The sequence below is a fragment of the Agelaius tricolor genome, unplaced genomic scaffold (genome assembly GCF_023055355.1).
Source record: "Agelaius tricolor isolate 1412-34295 unplaced genomic scaffold, bAgeTri1.0.p SCAF_22, whole genome shotgun sequence".
In the NCBI taxonomy this organism is placed as follows: domain Eukaryota; kingdom Metazoa; phylum Chordata; class Aves; order Passeriformes; family Icteridae; genus Agelaius; species Agelaius tricolor.
The window spans coordinates 8,935,776-8,955,067 of record NW_027269282.1 but is presented as its reverse complement, the minus strand read 5'-3'; the positions used below and the strand labels follow the sequence as shown (position 1 = coordinate 8,955,067).

The 19,292-nt window shown below is 44.1% G+C and overlaps 1 protein-coding gene across 1 annotated transcript in view; it reads right to left on the bottom strand.

Annotated features, from left to right (window-relative positions):
* GRK5 (G protein-coupled receptor kinase 5) overlaps positions 1-19,292 on the bottom strand; it is a 153,888-nt gene that overhangs the window by 91,520 nt on the left and 43,076 nt on the right. Inside the window, exon 2 of the mRNA XM_071445971.1 lies at positions 669-764. Coding sequence (XP_071302072.1) covers positions 669-764 — 96 coding nt within the window. The remainder of the gene's footprint in view (positions 1-668; positions 765-19,292) is intronic.

The window sequence follows — 19,292 nt, the reverse complement described above, 5'->3', positions numbered from 1 at the left end:
TGCTATGAAAATGGACACTGCAAGCTCCCTGCCAAATCTGCAGCATTTGGCCCACATGAATAAAACAAATTAAGTTAAAACAAGTTTTTTACATGTCCTGTAAAAAAGCTCCATTAAGTTGAATAGGGGATGGTGCTGCTGAGCAAACCTGCCTGGCAGAAGCCTGGCTGCTGCTTCAAACATCATATCCACACTATAATTAACACTAACTTACAGTCAGCAAGGCTCATTTCCTCCCAGATAAGGAGATACTTACCAGAAGGGAATGCAGGATGTGATGAGGGGATTCCTTTCTGGATGGGTTTTTACAGCCACACTGGCAGGGACAGAGTGAAAGCCCCTGTCCACATGCCAGGTGTTGTCCAGCTCTGAAACCCCTTTGGGTCCTGGAACCTGTGTATGGAACACAAAGGGCCTGGATGCTGCCAGCCCCATGCCCTGCCCTGCCAGTGCAGCATTCCAGCCTCTCCTGCCTGGTTCACAACCCCTTTCAGGAACAGAAAATCAGCATTTTTTGCATGGCAGCACCACAGGAGGAACGTGCATGGCATGCCCACCTGTAAACTGACTCCCTGTAATGATGAGTACCTTTAATGTCATTCTAATGAGCCAGTTCTGAGAGAATGTTTTATTTATGCTGTGCTTCCAAAGAAGGGAAAAGCTCTTACCTATTGTTCTTCGGAGATCTTCACACTGGCTAATGTGAGGGAATTTCAGGATTTCCTTCCACTTTTTGCTTTTGCCTTTGCGTTTCCCTCCACCCCCTGCAGAGAGAGAAACACCAGGATTAGATTGCTCTGGGGACACAGTTCCACCTGCCCAGTCACAATTCTTATGGATACCATTAATAAGTAAAGCTGAGACACTGTGGGTTGATGTACAAGCAGATCCCTGGAAGTGTTCAAGGAAAGGTTGAATGGGGCTCTGAGCAATCTGGTCTAGCAAAAGAGATCCCTGCTCATGGCAGGGGGTTTGCAGCTAGATGACCTTTAAGGTCCCTTCTAAGCCAAAGCATTTTATGATTCTATGATACAGATCACATCTCTACTTGTTTGAACTCAAAACAGACCAAGGAGGTGGCATCTGCCAGAAGATCAGCTCACTGAAGTTAGTGGACTTGTGCCCACCAGGCCCAGCTGAGATGACAGTGCTACCTCCAGCATCACCACTTCCCCAACCAAGGGAAACAATCTGTAAAATTACAGCTCACAGCTTTTCAACACAGATATCCCCCTTCTGGTTTTGGGACAAGCCCTGATTCTATCCCTAAAAATGTGCTGAAAGGAAGATCCAAATTCAATTCCTGCCATCCCCTCCCACCCTCACATTGCATATCCTGCCAACATGGAACTACTGCTGCTCTTACACACTCTGGTCACTGCTGCTTCCACAGGACAACTGAAGGATAAAATTAATGGTTTCATGAGGAAAAAATCACTCATTGGTTCTTCTTTCTCTTCTGCTTGGAGAGGCTGTGCAGCCAATGGAGGAGGAGAATCCCTCTGGACACGAGAGCCCAGATGCAGACTGGGATTCTCTGAGTCCCTGTATTTACTGCAATTCAGTCCCAGCACACAAAATCTGATCCACTTGAGTCTATTTTGCATGCACTGGCATGCTGAATGACTAATTCAGAGCTAATTCTGTAGAGGGGTTGGTAGAGTCACAATTGCAGACTGAGTGTCTTGGGTCCTGCATGACATTACAGGCTAAATTAGGAGAGCACTGACTCAAGAAGTAGCAGACCACCAGAGAGAAAACAGGAGCCTCAGAATAAAATCACAAGTATTGCTCTCTGTGGGGCATTTCTGATCACACAGTGTCACCTTTGGCACAGGAGAGCTTATTTTGAATCTCACCTTTTATTCCTTTGCTTCTGATGGCCAAAGGTTTTGCCATCATAGAGTCTGCCTTGAATTATTTTAAACTTCTTGACAGGAGCTGATTGTTATTTCTGCAGTAGGTAATGTAGAGCTGAGATATCTGCACTGGCCCTGCAGGAACCAGCTTGTTTGGAATTTCAGGAGCACAGCCCTGCTATCCTTTCCAGGAATCAGACTGCAGGAAAGCACAGAGAGCTGTGACTGCCTCCCCACCACACAGTATTCTGCAACACAGACATACCCCTTGGGTCTGTAATGAATTCTGCTTCAACCCCCCCACCAGTGCATCCCAACCACTGCTGCTGGGGTAATTTCCTCCCCCATCCCTGTGCTCACAGCATCAGAGAGCTTGTCCTGCTCTCTTGGTCTTGCATGCTGAGGGCCTTAGGTGAACTACAAAGTGCTGTTGAGCATTTTGTGGGCTGGGGTGAGCACTGTGTTCATCTGTTCACCAACTTCTGGAGCACATCTGCTCCCAGATGGCTCTGCTCTGGCTGCCAGTGGCCACAAGGGGTTGGATTCAGCAACCCTAAGGGTCTTCATTGGTGTTCATGTCCCCAAAAGCCCACTCCTGCCATCCTGCACAGTGGCTCCTGCATGCCAGGCTGCCACCTCCACTTGCTCCTCTTTTCCTTCTCTTCCAGGGGCATTTCCCTTTGTGCTCCTGCCCTCTTGCCTCATCACACTGTACCTACACTTCTCTCCCTGCACCCTCCCTTCACATACTCCTCTGGCAAAATGATCCTTCCACCAGGAATTCCTGCTTCCTTCTCTCATCCAGTCATTCTCTATGGCTGCATTTTCTTCCCTGAACCATTTTCCCCTGAACTTTTCTTCTCTTTGTGTTTTTCCTCACGCTCATTTATCTTAGAATCATAGAATCCGACAATACACTGAGTTGGAAAGGACCCATGAAGATCGCTGAGTTGAGCTCCTGGCCCTGCACAGGACACCTCAAGAAACACCTGTGCCTGAAAGTGCTGTCCAAATGTTTTTGAACTCAGACAGGTTTGGTGCTGTGAGCCCTTCCCTGGGGAGCCTGTTCCAGTGCTCAGCCACCCTCTGGGTGAAAAACCTTTTCCTGATACCAAACCTAAACCTCATTTCTGCCACCCTCATTTCTGGCTGCTGCCACTGCAGCACCTCTGCCCTTGCCAAGGGTCAGACAGAGATGCTGCTTGGGGCAAGCAGGAGCTCTCAGCTCAATGGATGTATTCCCAAACACTTTTGGACATAGGAGGCAACGGAGGTCAGCCAGATGAAACCATCCTTCAGGCTAATCTGCTCAACACTGGTACATCTTCACCCACTGAAGGTCTGCCCTGAAGGCACTAGAGATTCCAGAGCACACCTGCTTCTCCAGCCACCTTTACAGAAGTCCTCCCAAAAAGGCTCCATCTTTAGCGGCATCAAGCAACAGAGAATACTGCAGAATAGCCCTTTGCTCTAAATGACAGCTCTGAGATTTGTGCAGAGGTGATGTGATCCTGCTAAGCTGGGCCAGAACATCTTTAAAATCCATTCAATGTAAAATATGTATTGATGTATTTACATGGGATGATGCATTCCTGACATTAAATTCCCATCAAAACGAGGGAAGGGCTCTGCGGCCCCCCGTTACCACCGTGATCGATACATCCAGCATGTTCCCCTCTCTTTTGTGGCTATCCTCCAAAAATAAGCAGCCTTGCCTGATGAATCATTTGCTCTTAGCTGAGCGTGAAGCAGCGTTCCTGCTTTGCTTGTGACGTCTTTATGTTAAAGATTCTGATCAAGTGCTTTAATCGACCTGACCTTTCCGCTCCCAGCTCTTCTTGTGGAGCCAGCAGTGTTTGCTGCCTCCAAACGTTAACTCTGGGGGGGCTTGAAGGACATAATGCAGTGAGACAGCTGAGACACACAGTAAATTGTCTGGCAGAGCTAAAAGCTAAAAGGGGAGGTCTCTCTGAGCAGGTCATGGTGCAGGTTGCAGAGGGAAGCTTTTCACACGTTGCCTCGACTGCTGCCTTTGCACCCTCTATTCCATACAGGAGGATTTGCACTCTTCAAGGCAGCTCTCAGGGCAGGACTTGACAGACATGCCATGTTTAAAATCCAAGTTCCATCATGTGGTGTTGGAGGGTCTGACTGCTTTAAAGTTTTGCTTTGCTGCTGACAACCAAAGGTGAGCTGCCAGCAGCCCTGCTGCCTTGCCTGCACTCAACAACTCAGCATTTGCAAACTGAGGGTTGAAGCTAATTCTCTAACATGTCAACCAGTCCTGTAGGAAACAAAAGCATTTGCTCTACATCCTATCTACTGAAAAATACATGGCATTTTTCACATCATCTTGTGATGCTGCATGGCAAATCTAGCTCTGATCTTCGCTTGTGAGGAGAGAGACATAACCAGAGGCACACATGTAAAACATCTGCCAGCAGGAGTTACCCTTAGTCTAAAGTGCCTACCTTTTTTCCCTCTCCATTATTCAGTATATACTTACTCTCCTAACACCAAGAGGAGACAGGAAAACACCTGCATATTATTAAGCCAGTGAGATATTAAGTCAAAATTAAATGAGAAATCAGAGACAGAGGACAGAAGAAGATGATGCTGAAGAAGCCAAGGCTTTGAGCCTGTTAATTCTGCTAAAGACAGCACCAATCCATGCTCTTGCTCAGATGATTGAAGACTATTTACAACTATTTATTTTACTATTTAAAACATATTGTTGGATGAATTTATTCCAGCACCACACCCATAGCATATTCCATTTGTGCCTCACGCCACCATGCAAGGTGGATTTTAAGGATGGATAATCTGGCTTCCTACTGCTGCTCTGCTCTTGGCCAAATTGATAAGACAGCAACACATCCCATGCTGCCAGGCCTGGCTAATCCAAGACTGCCAAGTATTTATTGCAGTTATATTAACTGCAATCTAGCTGATCCAGATCATTGGAGGATGACTACAGCTTCCATCCTCCACTTCACAACAGTAGCTGGGTTGTCACCCAGGGTCTCCCCAACAACAGCAGAGAGCTCTGTAGCCTCAGAATGCAAGGCCTTGATTACACAGGGAAAGCAGTGAAACAAACTCCAAAAATATTAATCAGAAAAATCATGGTTAGTGTCCTATTTCCACTCACAAGATGTTTGCATTTCTTCTCTTCTTCCACTTGCCACCCTTTCTGCTCTGTCCCAGGGAGGAGTTTGAAACTGTGTGTTCTATATGGAATTGCCATATTAGAGTAAGGTCTGGCCAGTACAGGATGGACTGCAGGCAGCTTCAGAGGAAGATCTTGAAAAGCTGTTTCTGAAGTATTTGAAAAACATTAAATTTGTTCCATATTCTGTTAGATATGGCTAACAAAACATGAAGGTGTATGGCTTCCAATCAATTTCTTCTCCTTTTTTAGCATCTGTGCTACTTAGAATCAGGCTGTTCTTATGATCCTGGTGAACGCCCTGCTCTGTTGAATGCCCTCATGTCTCATGTGGGTGTGAATACCAAAGATTAACTGTGTATTTGTGAAGGAAAAGAATACTAATTTTAATCTTGCTTTCCTAGAGCACCTTGTCCTAATGAGACAGCATGAATAAAACTTACCAGCCCATCATTTTCCCCTAGGATTTTTTCATGTCTAATACATTCAGCCTCTGAGGCAAACAGTTTCACCCTTATTAGACCTGTTTCATGTGGAAGTTCTCCCAGGTTCACTATTCTTCTTTCCTATTAGTTCCACCTACGCTCAGCTGTACTAGCAAATAAAACCGGCTTGTTTTTAAAGAATAAAAGACTGCTTGCTCTCTGCCCTTCATCCTGCCTCTCTCCTCTGGGAAAAAAACCCCAGGAATCCTGGTTTATTCCGAAAAGACCTTAGATGATACTCCTGATTTAACCTGTGCTTAAAACGAGCACTTACAAGACTGCCAGGAGCCTCTTCATGAATCCCCTCCCGTCAGCCCAAGGAAAATGCCATGAGTATGAGGGCTGGATTTCCAAGAGCAGGTGGGTGTCCACCATGGGGTGCAGTGCCTCTGCAAACCAGTCCTTTTATCAGATACAATAAAAAGTCCACTGCAGGCCCTCAGAAGAGAATCCTGTTACACAGCCCCTCTTATCGACGCTAATCTGGTTTTATCTCCCGCAGCCTTTTTTGATGAGCGTGACTCTGGAGAGTCACAGACCATGATAAGGGTTTTGTGCCCATCTCCCCTGCTGCCACAGCACATTTGCTCAAAATGCTGCTACAAATACCTAAGCCTGACAACCACTGTGTCAAACACCTCACTGCTTTTTGGGAATGAAGAGCAGATGTGTTTCTGTGTAAGCCTCCAGAACCACATTGATGGGAATTTCACAAGCAAAAGCACAAGCAAAAATATGATGCCAGTTCCAGAGGGAGAACACGCAAGAGTCAGGCTGGCTTTGCAATCTGAGGGCAGAATATTTTGTACACAACTGGCATCTAAAGTACCATTAACCTTGGCTTACAGAAGTCAGTGTTGATAAACACTTACTGCAGGAATATCTGCCTATGATTTAAAGAAGGGGTCAGGTAATACTGCAAATACTGATAAGAGGATGAAACATGACTTTAACAACACATTTTTAATGTTAATTATAATAATAATTATATGCTTTAGTAACATCTACTGCCCTGAAGGGACAGAGAAAGCTAAGGGATTAGTCTTTGAAGACTGATTCTCAGGGTTTTACTATCATATGTCAAGGCCATTTTGTTACTACCCTAGGAATATAAAGGAGTCTTTGCACAAGCTACCTGCATGCCTGGTCAGAGCACACTGAAAGGACTTAATTAAACTTAAAAATCAAGCCTTTAATTTCTTCTCTAAGTCTTAAGTAGGCATCCCAGTTTGTGGCATTCTCCACACAACTCTGCCTACATCCTCCACTGGATATTTTTAATGCATCTTTTGAGATTATTTGAACAAGTTTTCTTTGGGTTTTGTGGGTCAGTTCACATATACTGGGTTTACATTTCACTGCTATGCTAACAGAGAGTTGCCTGGTCACAAATTTCCCTGGATGCAGTTTAATTTCCCCCAACATAAACACCTATAGTTTGTCTATTACGGTATCTCTCTCTCTTTTGTACCTTGTATTTAACTGCATCATGTTTATCTGCAGCTGAATAATGAGCAGAAAGAGAATGTTGGCTTTTATGCCACGAACAAAAATCATCCAAAAGATATAAAGCCTATGGAAGATTTACAATCTATTAAAAAACAAACAAACAAACATTAAATCTTACAAAAATAAAGCCAGCTATAATCTAAAACAGTGAAATTGAGAAGAGCCCAAAATTTCAATTTCCTATTCTTGACCTCAAAGTAAACAAGGCTACTGGCACAAACCCAGGCGTTTTTGTTGGGTTTAGAATGCACCACCATGTCCTGGCTGATTCAACATATCTGGGGGACTGTCTGGGGACTGTTGAGAGGTTTTCTTCATCAATAGTGTGGATACCATAAAAAAAAATTGTAACACCTCCATATCAATGATTACTATGGGAGACCAAGCTTTTGAACAGAGTCGTTGAGATTCAAGGTTATCACCCTGCTGAAAATATTAAATCTTTCAGTGGACCTTTCCTCCAAACTGCAGCTGAGACTGTATTTCAAAGTTCTACAAAATTCTGATGTAAAGACATGAAACCATTTCACTGTGATAACATTTGAGTCATCTCAGTTCTCTAACGTCAAAACATTATCATAGAACATATCAAAGAGTGCTAAGATATCACTGGAACAAAATGGGTATGGTAAATTGACATTCTTTACTTTGTTAAGATGATGTTTCTATATTGTCAATAAGAAGGTAGAGAAAGCAAATCATCTTTTCTTTTAAGCAGACACTTTCCTGCAAACCCTTTAATTTTTGACAAAACTTCATTCTCTGAAAGGAAGATTCTTTTGTCAGAAATGTTCTCAACTGTCACATGCTCTGAAGTACACAAGAATTAAACAAGGAACGTGGTCTCCCCATAGCTGAATGTTTGAGTGACTCTAAATTCCCACATTTCTTACCAACTCCCTCGAGTTAATTTGCACAGCTGTGAGTTGCACTGACTGTAAGAGACCTCCTTCCCATTCTTCCAAAGGAGGAATGCAAACCCCTGCTCCAGAAATCCTGCTTGAATAGGGCTTGATAACATCTTTCCAGGAAGGAACTCCTCTTTAAGCAATGGCTTTTAAACTTATGACCTGTTCTATATGTTTATTACCCTGTTTAGCTAAACATGCATGCAAGCTACCAACCAATGCCTCCAAACCCAAACCTGCAAATGCAGCTTGGGGTGGTCCTGTGCATGGTCAGGATGATGATCTTTGTGGGTGCCTTGTAATTCAGGATATTCTGTGAGTCTGTGATCTCATCACCCACATACAGCCCATGCATTGCCCATGGATACTGCCCAAGAGGATGTGTAGTGATCCCCAAACAGCCCAAAGGCTCTCAGGGCTGGCCCCTAAACCCAAAATACCTCACAGGGACTCCTGGATCCTAGTTAGACACTGAAATAAGTGAGGAGAAACCTAAAAAGCTCTGCTGATTTGCTGATCCATAATGTGCAGTTCTGATGTTTAGCAACACAACAGCACAATGTGCAACATGAGACAGGCAGGAGGATTGCAAGGAAACCTGACCCTGGTACAGGTAAATACATGGGGTTCGGCTCTCCTGAAAAATAGGATGCCAGTTCCACAGGGGAGAACTTGCAAAAACCCAGCCCTGAGCAGGAAACTATGTGGGTTCTGTGTGTCCCTGTCAAAGAGCTGTGTGGGCTTTTTCTCCTGCAAATAGTTCTGCAGCATCTAAAAAAATAACTTAGCCTCTGTGTTCCTGACATTTGAGTCTTATAAGGAGTATTTCTGAACTGTGGGGAGGAGATCCAGCTGGAGGGGAGGTGAGAATTCAAGTGTTCCTATCAGCAGTCTATAGCCAGGCTCTGAGAATTATGTTCTATTCTGGTTTTTTACCCTCACCTAAATAAATTTACCAACAAGACTAAAGAAAAGAATTTTTGCAGACATCATGAAAAATTAATTGCTTGAGACTAAAACAATAGCTTGTTTTATTAGGCCTGGCTGATTAATCAGTTCCACCAAATTGGTAGAATTGGCAAAGCTTTGAGATGTTCTGACAAGAACCCAGAAATCCACACGTTAAAAAATTGTGAAAATTAGGCTGGGAACCTCCTTAGTACATGTGTATGGGCTGTACTGCCAGGACTTTTTTAGGGGAATTTCCCTTCTGTGACACCTTTTGCTTCCAGAGTCAGCCAGGAAGGAAAGTGCAGCATCACAACATGTCTCACACTAGGTCATGTTCTATTTGGGATCAGGATCAGACACATTTTTCTTCATCACAAAAGCAGATAACTACCATTTTCCTTGCTCCCCATGGTCAAGCAACACACTAATTTCTCAGACATATTCATAAAACATAAATTAAACCCTAGATATATGAGGAGCCTTCAAACACACCACGGGGGCAATGTGGAGAGGGGGTGAAACCCCCTGAAATGCCTGGTTACAACAAGCATTTGCCAGCACCAGTGACTGACTGGGAGAGGGGAAAAGGTGTGGGCACAAACATTGATCTGGAGGAAGAGGATTCTGTGTGGATACCAGGGAAAGCTGTAAGAGGGTGCACAGCACTGATGCAAAAGGACACAGCCAGCTTTAGGGAAGACTTCCCCCTCCCTTAGCTACAAATCCTGGCCTTGGCCCCATCATCTTGTCCAGCAACAAGGTACCAACAGCTGCTTTCTGTGGATGGTGCTGCTAGATCCCCCCTGAAACCACAGCAAACATCCTCTTTAAAAAGCACTGACAGCCCAAGATGTGATGGTAACAGTATTGTCTGCGTCAGCTTTGGGGATCATTATGGTAAAAGGTTACAGAAGGGATTTGGGTTAATGGAGGTAATCTGTGATTATCTGATGCAACAGATTGCTCTGCCAGTGACTCATTCCTTCTGCCACAATATACTGTGGGCTGCAGCTGCAAATAGAGAGCAGGATGGAGCTGGCTTCCAAGCTAAGACTGTCCCTGTTGTCTGGAGAAAACCCTACAGGAGGGGGTGCCAAGGCATTGCAGGTGTGTGACAGCCTGGCACAGCTTTGCTGAGGGGAGTGGGCTGCAGAAGTGTACTACAGTCACTCACTCAGGGGTGTTACTATAGCTACCAGTTGAAGGACTCAACACAAAAAGCAGAACTAAAAAAAAAAAAAAGAAAAAAATTAGGAGGTAGAAGACAAAAAACAAGGGAACTTGCAGAGCAAAGGCAGAGGGTTCCTCTGATTAGCTAATGAAGTGCTTCAAAAGCAGTGAGTGAAAAATGAGGCTTGAAGGTTGCATGGTGTAAGCGTCAGATGATGCAAGCAGCTGGCCCAGCTTGGCTGCCTCTCCCACCCACCCACCCACCCGGCTGTCTTCATAAACACAAACCAGAGCTCTGTGCCAGGCAGGGATTAACTATTTCCTCATGGCTCAGACAGTCCTGCACTTCCACTGGCTCTCACCACAGCCCTGGGGCCAGAACTAAAACAAGGTATTGATCTGGGCTATCAGCCCCCCTGAGAGCAGCAAAGATCCTACCACCAGGGACTCCAGGAGACAGCAGAAGCCAAGTACTGTCATAGCCTGGAAGATGCAGAAAGAAGAATAAACAGCACCATGCAGCAATCCCACACCTCCCAGTGGAAAGCCCCTGCCTCTGGTCTGGGTGCCCAAGGTAGCCCAAAGCACCAAAAGCAGCTGCAGCCAGGGATGGGCACTTCTAATATGTACATAAATCTAAATAAATGTATGATTCCCACTCACATGCTTTCCTGACAGCCAGCTGCTCCCTTTGCTTGCTGTTATCGTCACTCAGAGATTAATGTCACTGCCTGGGACAGCTTATTAGCAATTTTTATTACAAAGCATACACATTTGCTGGTGGTGGGCAAGAGCTGAGCCTCAGAGTAAATAAAATACCAGGATAGCTCTCAGGGAATGACAGAGAACAGATATCTGTGGGGTCTTTACCCTGGCTTTGAAAGGCAATAATGGCAGGAGGTCAGAGGTCAGCGGCTTAATTGTCCAGTGAATTAATGGTGACGAACGTCTGGTTCCCCTCTTGTTAAAACTGACACCAGATATTTCAGAGAAAGCAGAAGCACACTTGGCTACAAAGGAATGTTTTGAAGGCTGAGGCTGAGATTGTTGCCAGCCCCAGCCTGTCAGAGCAGCGCAGGTCAAACGAAGTCACTGTAGGGAACTGCTGCTGACTCCAGCACAAACCAGAACCTTCTGGGCCCAGACACAGATTACCCTGCTCACTCTGGAGAGAAACATGGTTTGCTTGTGTTTAATAAAAAAGTCAGATCTAGAGCTTTGAATATGCAAGCATTAAAAAAAAAAAAAATTTACAATTAGAGGAGTGTGAATTGCACCATTAAAATCAGCCTGTGCTTGTTTCCTCTCATTTTGAAGAAAAATAGAGAGCAACAGGAAAAAAAATTACCAGAATATATTAAAAAATGCAAAAGAACATCTTCCCTCTCCAGAAAATGTCCCTCTTTCATTGTCCTGCACAACCCTAGTTCAACAATGCATCTCTTGGTGGAAATTGTCATCATGGGAGGAGTAAGGAAACTGGGAAATACATGGGGACCACTTTCACCCAGTTAGTGACATTTTCTGAAGCTGCCTAATACTTTTCTATTGAAACAACTTCCACAGGGAAGGATGAGGTCTACTTTTTTATTTTCTTCCAGGTGCTCAATCTCATTGCAATTCAGATTTTCATGTGTAGCTGTAAGAAGAAGGATGAAAGCTTCCCTTTGTTTTAAGGTGGTTATGTTAGCTTTGAGCTGTTGTGAAAGAGACTGTAGGGCACATCTTTCCCCTTCATCTGAATACACGTGAACTCCTCTCTGCTGTTTAATTTAAGCTTCACAAACAAGGAACAAGCACTTTCTGAATATTAAAAAACACAGTGTCAACCTACCAGTCAGTTTTTGAGAAGCATAATGTGACTTCTTACGTGGCAAGCAATGCCCCTCATTAGGGGACATGTTGATACCTTTAATTAACAGTGGTAATATGTCTAACCCTGAATTAGGTGACTAAAGTCTAAGTATTCTTTCAGCAGTGTTTTCTACAGAGGTCATGATGACTGCAGACAGCCACACTGTTTTCTAAGTCAATCTATGTGCTCAGTCTCTGGCTGAGCTAATTATAATGGTGCCTTTAGCATCACTGTCTTTAAGTGTCTGCCAGCATGTCCCTAACAAACCACCAGGTCCATGTTTTTCTAGCCCAGACAGAAGAGTCTGATTATCAGGTCAGAGTTCATTCATCTCCAAGGCCAGGCTTCCATCCCACATGAACCCAGCTTGCTGAACTTCAATTACCAATGCAGAAGTTCATAGCAAGACATCACTGAACAGTGTATTTGTTTGCTTCCTGCTGCTGCCCCTAATCAGTACCTGGGGGAGGAAGGCTGCTGGGTCCTCAAAGGCTAAAAAGACTTAACATGCTCCTCAAGGGCTGAGGGAGGCATCTGGCTCAGCATTTCCAGTGTGAGGATGGTCTGACCTTCACATGGGCACCAGACAGACAGCTGCCCCTGCATGCCCCATGGCCCCTGTCCTTCCAGATGAGCAAAACTAAGAGAGGGGCCTTTGAAAGGCCAGTGAGCTGCAGTTTTGGGAGGGGCAGTGGTCAGGGTGCAGCCACACAAGCTGTAACAGTGCTGGTGGTACAGAGCACAGCACTGCAATGCCAGGGGCATGACTGGGTATAAACTCAATTGCATGGAGTGTGATTCTGATAAATGAGGTCTGTGTACTGCCTGTGTGGCATTTGGAGTCACCCTAGAGCAGATCTACAAGGAAGTCACAATCTCTGCAGCAAGAAGCACTTTCTGTCCAGGTGTTTTATGAAACTCATTTTTTTAGGGCTTACTATCATCATTCCTTGTCGGGTGTCAGGGCAGAGAGAAGAAATATAGCTATTGCTTTAGATAATATTCTGATTTTCAAACTCATGAGAGAAAAACCCCAAGCAGCTGGGCAGAAAATCCCAGCCTCCTTATCTCACCCAACTGCCCCAGTGACGCCACACGCTCTGCACTGTGCTGAGCAGCACAGCAGCAAACTCTGATCTTTGTGTCTAAGCATCTAAGCCCAAGTGGCCCATGTGCTATTTTAGCACCTCCTGGGACCATTCTGGGAGATAATGTAATTAATATTATCTTGGTGACGGCTATTTACCACATCCCACTGGGAAACTGCAATCTGTGCTTGTGGAACTTGAACCCAATTAATACCCACTTCCTACCAGTTTCAGGTGTCTCCTAATTTGAAGATACATTTACAGACAAAACAGGTCAGTAACTCTTCCCAGTGAGCCAAACAGCATCTTAATCACTCGTGTTTAATAGGAAACAAAGGACTGAGCACTGATAAAGTTCACCATTATGCTTTTGAGGAAAAGAAAAGTGACTACAGAACAATCTGATAACAGGAGAATTTGCTTCCTGTGTAACTTGATATTTATAAACCCTCTCAGCAAGGGGGCAAAAAGGAAATAATTTCAGCTGGCTGAAGTTAACATTCCAAAACACATTTTAAAATGACAACACACACAGGACCCCAGCTGAAAACAGTGCTTCTGGGAAAACCATGCAGAAACAAGAGGAGGCAGGCAGGCCAGGGCTGCTGGCACACGTTCTCCAGGTGCTGGGGACAATCCTGCACCTTGCACAGCACAGAGCCACCCTCAGCCTCCCCAACAGCAGCAGGGGACAGGTGTCAGGGCAGCAGGTGGAAGCAGGATTGTCCTGGCTGTGCTTTCCACCTCTGATGGAGTGACTGGATTTAACAACCTCCCTCCGTCTCCAGCAAACATACAAGTGCCTCCACAGGATATGGGATTTTTTTTTCAAGGTAAAGGCTGGACTTTCAGTCTTACTAGGATCTTCAGTAATTTTCTATGCTTTTCTATAGTTAGTCCTCTTGAAATGCAGGCTGTGATTGCCCTAAAACCTGTCACAAGAGCAGAACTAGTTCTCAACCCCAACAGCCTCAAGACCAGCACCCACAACTCCAGCTGATTTTATGGGGAACCACAAATTCCAGCAAGCCTTTCAACAAGCCCCTTGTGAGAGGGAGAGATAAGGACCTGAACTGAGGAGTGCCTTCTGCACAAAATTGTAAGTGTAGAATATTTCTGGAGTAAGTGCTGTTTTCCAAGGCTTCCTGGTATGGAAGTTTTTCATGGGAGTATACCATGGGAGATGTGGAAGAGTGCTTACAGTGAGAGTAAAAATAAAAATAAATTATTTGTATTTTATGCCTAAAAAGGCAATGTTCTAAATTATTAAAAAATAAATGTTTATCTCCCAGGGGCAGAAAAATAAATATGGAGGGAGGGGAAAAAACCCAGTAGAAAGTACACCTATTTTGTTTCACATTTTCCACATTAGTAGATGACAAAGTCATTTGCACTTTGCTGCCTTGGCTTCAGATTATCAAGTAAAAGATTTCTGAGTTGCTTTTAAAGTATATAAATAAAAATAATAAAACCAACACAAACCTTGGCTTTTCAGCAGTGCCCTCTACTTAAAAGACATAAAAGCATTTTGCAAACAAAAATAGGGAAAGCTTTTCCAGCTTAAAGATTCACTTTGCCCTCACATAAATTAGCATGACTTTTACAGTCCTGTTGAGACACTCCACATGTGCAACTGGGAAAAGGAATTATCACAGGCAGTTTAAATGCTCAGCTTTAATTAGGAAAAAGAAAACCAAAATAAAACCAGACCCATTCTTCTTGAAAAGTTTTCCAGTTGATATTGTCAGAAGACATAAGAAAACTAGGGCTGCTGGATGCTAGCAGGAAAAGCATTCTTAAATTTGTTTTAAGCTGCCCAGCTCTGGAAAGGGAACACACACAAGTGTGGATCCCCTCCATCAAATGGTGGTCACTTGTCCAGGGGCTGCACATCACCTCCTCTTGCTGAGAGAACAAGCAGCAAAAAGATCTGCTGAGAACAGCCTTTACCAGACACCGAGCATCCAATGGCACGGGTGTTTGATCACTTCCACTGCTCACAGGACAACTTAGCATTTGCTTTTCTGCAGTTCCTGGGGGCCAACAAATTCAGGACCTCTTTGTACGAGGCAACACGTGAACACAGATCCCATCTCCACGAGCTTGCAGCTGGGTAGAGCAGCCAAAAGCACTCCCTGTGACGTGCTGAACCCGCTGCTGTCACTGGGGATGCTCCTCTGCCTTCAGCAAGGGTTAGGATTTCATCCCCTGTGGCTTCAGAGGGTCACAGTTTTCCCACTCATCAACACAATTGCTTTCTGAGGAAGGCCCATTTTTCAAAATGGGGTGGTATTACTGAAAAAACATTAAAAGTTGCCAGGAACAATCAAGGGCTGTAAATGCACTGTTGTCCAGAGCTGACTGCATTTCAAACAGATTCAATAAAAACATGATGATGGAAAGAACATTGAAAAATTAAGAGCAAGTCAGACCAGGTGTTTCCCCTCACTTTCACCCTGACATTTCTTGTCTTTCTGTCTTCTGCCCACCTCTAACATTTCTAGCATTAACTACTTATTTTATTTTCCAGTTTTGTCCTCTTTTCACCTCTTGTTGACTATCAGCCTCTGAGGACACCTTCTATCTCTGACCTGTTCCAAACTGGACTGCTACCCCTCCACATCCTTCCTGCTCTTGAAAGCAACCCTAGGAACAGGGGCTGGGAGCCTCTTGCTCTTCTCTCCCCTCGTTTCAGGGAAATGCCTCTAGGAATGGGCTGCAACAGGCATGCATCAGTCTCTGAGGAATCAAACACAAGGGATTTTCCATCTGAAATCACTTGCCACAGGCCTGTTCATCCTCTTCAGGAGCTGACACAACTGAATAGAAGGAATTTATGGGAATTTGCTCACAAACACAAAAGAAGAAAAAAAAAAAAAGCCAAGAGTAGCACTTTGGTCTTGTCCTGAAATCCAAGAGAGATACAACAGCAGATGTCTTTCATCTATATGACCTTTTCCACTAAGACAAAGAGAGAGACAGGATATTAAATCACAGTTTAATATTTTTATGACTCTTGGCAAGCATTTATTTATTATGGGTTTGTTTGTTTTGGGACTTTGTTTTTAGGCAAAGTGTTATTTTTTGTACTTTTCATGGAACTCCAACTGAAATACTATAAAAACATCTGAGACAAATTTCTTTTGGGTGATTTGCACATTTTCAAAGTCACAGGCTGACTCCCCTTCCAACTCACATTGCTTAGACCAGTGCGTTTAAACCAGAACAACCCTATGACACGAGAACAGCAATTATTTTTTCACAAAGTCATGGGAAACCTTGCTGGTATGTGCCATCATCATGTGAGGGGGACAAAAGCAAATCCTTTAACCAGCAGATGTAGATCAGGAAACATGCTCAAAAGCTGTACCATGAAAATCCCTCAATGGCTACAGTGGGGAACCCACGGTGACAGCAGGACACAGCATGAGGAATGTGAGAGAAAACACAGATTAATTGCATTTGTCCTTTTAATTTGCTTACACCCTTGGCTGGAGAGGAGCTCTCCCTACCATGCTCAGCTTACCTTACAGGTGACTAAGCAGACAGGAGGACAGGGATGGCACCAGGAAAGACAATCCAGGGGAAAGGACATTGACCTCAGACCCTGGGAGGATTAGTTTTAAGTCCTTCTTCTAGCACAGATTTCTAACATGATTTTAGGCAAAGAGCTGGGCTGTGTAAACACCTTGTGAAAGTGTGATCACAGGAGGTGGCTGAAGCAGACACAGGTCTGTTCACCCAGCCAGGGGCTGTTACCCCTGGAGAACAGCAGGTTTAATGGGCTGTGCTCCTGATTCACAGCTGCTGAAACTCCCTTACCCAAAGGGCTCTGATCCCTGCCTGCAGGCTCATCCCACCTAAAGCTCCACAGCATCTCCACTCTGAGCCCTTCATCTTGCCCCTAGCCAGCTCCCAGCACATAAAACAAACCCAGAGCATTTCCTAAGCCTGCCTTTGATATTGATGGGTGTAAATACATTAAAGACTGAGAAACCCTAAAGCCTGATAGAAATTTTCAGTGAAACATTTTTCCCTCAGAAAATACCCATCAGCCAAAAGTAAATGTTTCACAGATGTGTCACTTCTGATAACATTTTATTTTTAAATGCAGGAAATTTAAAAGGTCCTCAGTAAGATTAAAACAGTGTTTCAACTTCTGATTCCTAGCTATTTTACCCCCTTTAAAATACTCCATTATATTTTATTCCTTTATTCACGAGGAATAAAATAAAATAATAGAATAAAATAAAATAGAATAGAATAAAATAAAGTTGTTGTTACCATTTATTCCCAAATAAAACATATAAGCTGAGCTCAAACATTTTTCTCCCTCGGATTTATTTCACAGCACATCAGAAATGTTTGTATTCCCTTTGTCTTAGAATAGAAATGTTTTCTTGAAATTTGGGAAGGAAAACAAACAAACAAGCAAAACCCCAACACAGGACAACAGCAGAACCTTTGGCCCTCAAAACCTCCCCAAGGCCCTGAGCTCTTGCAGTCGTGAGGGCAGGTGAGGACAGGCTGGAGCTCTGCGTGTTCTTTCTGAGTGACTAAAACACGACATGGGCCAAATGCAACCACATGATACTTCCAAAATGAGAACACATATGGCTGAGCATTTCTGAAAAGTCAAAAATCTGCTCGCTCCGAAATCAATGGGCGTTTTACTCCTGACTTCTTGGAAGCAGGGTTAAGTCAACACCGGGTAAGACGGGAAAATCCCAATCAGAGATCAAGCACAGCGTTCCCCCTCAAGATTATTCATAAAGTGTGTGCAGACGTCATGAGAAAACAGAAGGTGCTACAGTGCTGTTATTTTTAAGCTGAGGGTGAGAAAATAGGCAGTGAAGCGTAGAGCAGAACTTCGTACGTTGCTTTGTCACCAGTCTTGTTAAGGAGCTCGGGGAATTTATTTTAGGGAGAAAAAATTCGTAGTTATTTCTGCTTCTTCCATTCAGAACAGACTTACTTTTACATGAACTTTTACAGGTTTTTTTGAATACTTCTGTATTTTCTGAAGGTATTTATTTTTGAATGCTGTTTTTCCATGACCCACCCCATTTTCAGAACCACTGAAAATGTTACCTAGAAAAGGTTACCTAGAAGACATCACAAGTTATATTCAGAATTTAAATCAGGTCCTAGCTGCCTGCAAAGCTTTTGCAGAATTGTGTCTTCCTTCTCTTGCAAAAAGCAATCAATTTGGAGAAGCTGAGGCAGTCACTGAAGTGGATCACAGGGAGCATCTGTGCACAAAAAAGGGAGACCAATTCTAATCATCAGCATTGCAGGACTGTAATCCTTGAACTCAGGCATGAGCAATTATCAGTGTGAGAGTATAATTTATTCCTTGTAGTCAGCCACAAGATGGATATCCCATTGGGCACCAGTTAGATTGTTATACTCATTTTAGAAAGCTTAGCAATACCACTTATCATGTATGAAACAGTACTAATGGCAGGCAGCCTGAACCATCAGATGAGTTTAATAAAGGGATTCACTAAGTTAGCCCTGCTCTCATCGTGCAGGGGGGGCAGAAATCCTGGCATGTAAAAGGAAGTACAGCAGCTTCTTGGACTTCCATACTGAAATCTTTCTTTGCTTGAAATCTCTCAACTGACATACACACCCTCATTCATGCAAACTTTTAGAGTATGCTACTCAATTCACCACAAGAAAGGAAATATAAGAAAAGTATAGGATTTCAACACCTTAGATCCATAGCTAATCTAACTGACAGCACACAGGAGTAATCCTGTCTGCATTATGATTAATAACCCTCACACCCCACCTGTCTGACAATTAACAAGGGAAAAAACCCAGAGACTTCTCTCTGTGTCTCCCACCCAGGATTACAGCCCCCATCCCGATAAATGCACTGGCAGCTCAGTTTGTGAGCAGCAGAGCCTGATCCAGCAGCTGGGACCTTCCCTCGCCGTCCGCCCAGGATGACGTTCCCCGGGAGCCATCCCTCCCTTCCCTCTCGCTGCTTTTCCCATCCCAGAGCTGACCAGCCTGTTCATGAAGCTGGACAAAAGCAGCCACTCAGTGTGGCTTGGCCAAGGTGTAAAATATCTCAGACAGGAATTTGGGTTTGCTCAGCCCAGCGGTCCCAGGCGCAACTGCGACACCCGCAATTAGGGCTTGCGGAGAACACACATCGTTACAGCTTCACCCTTGGGCATTCACCAAAAGAGAGATTTGCTTTTCTAATTGGCTCAATATTTTGAGAAGGTAAATGGTGAATAATAACAGCCTCGGCAGGAACATGAGACGGGATGAAAGCAACACA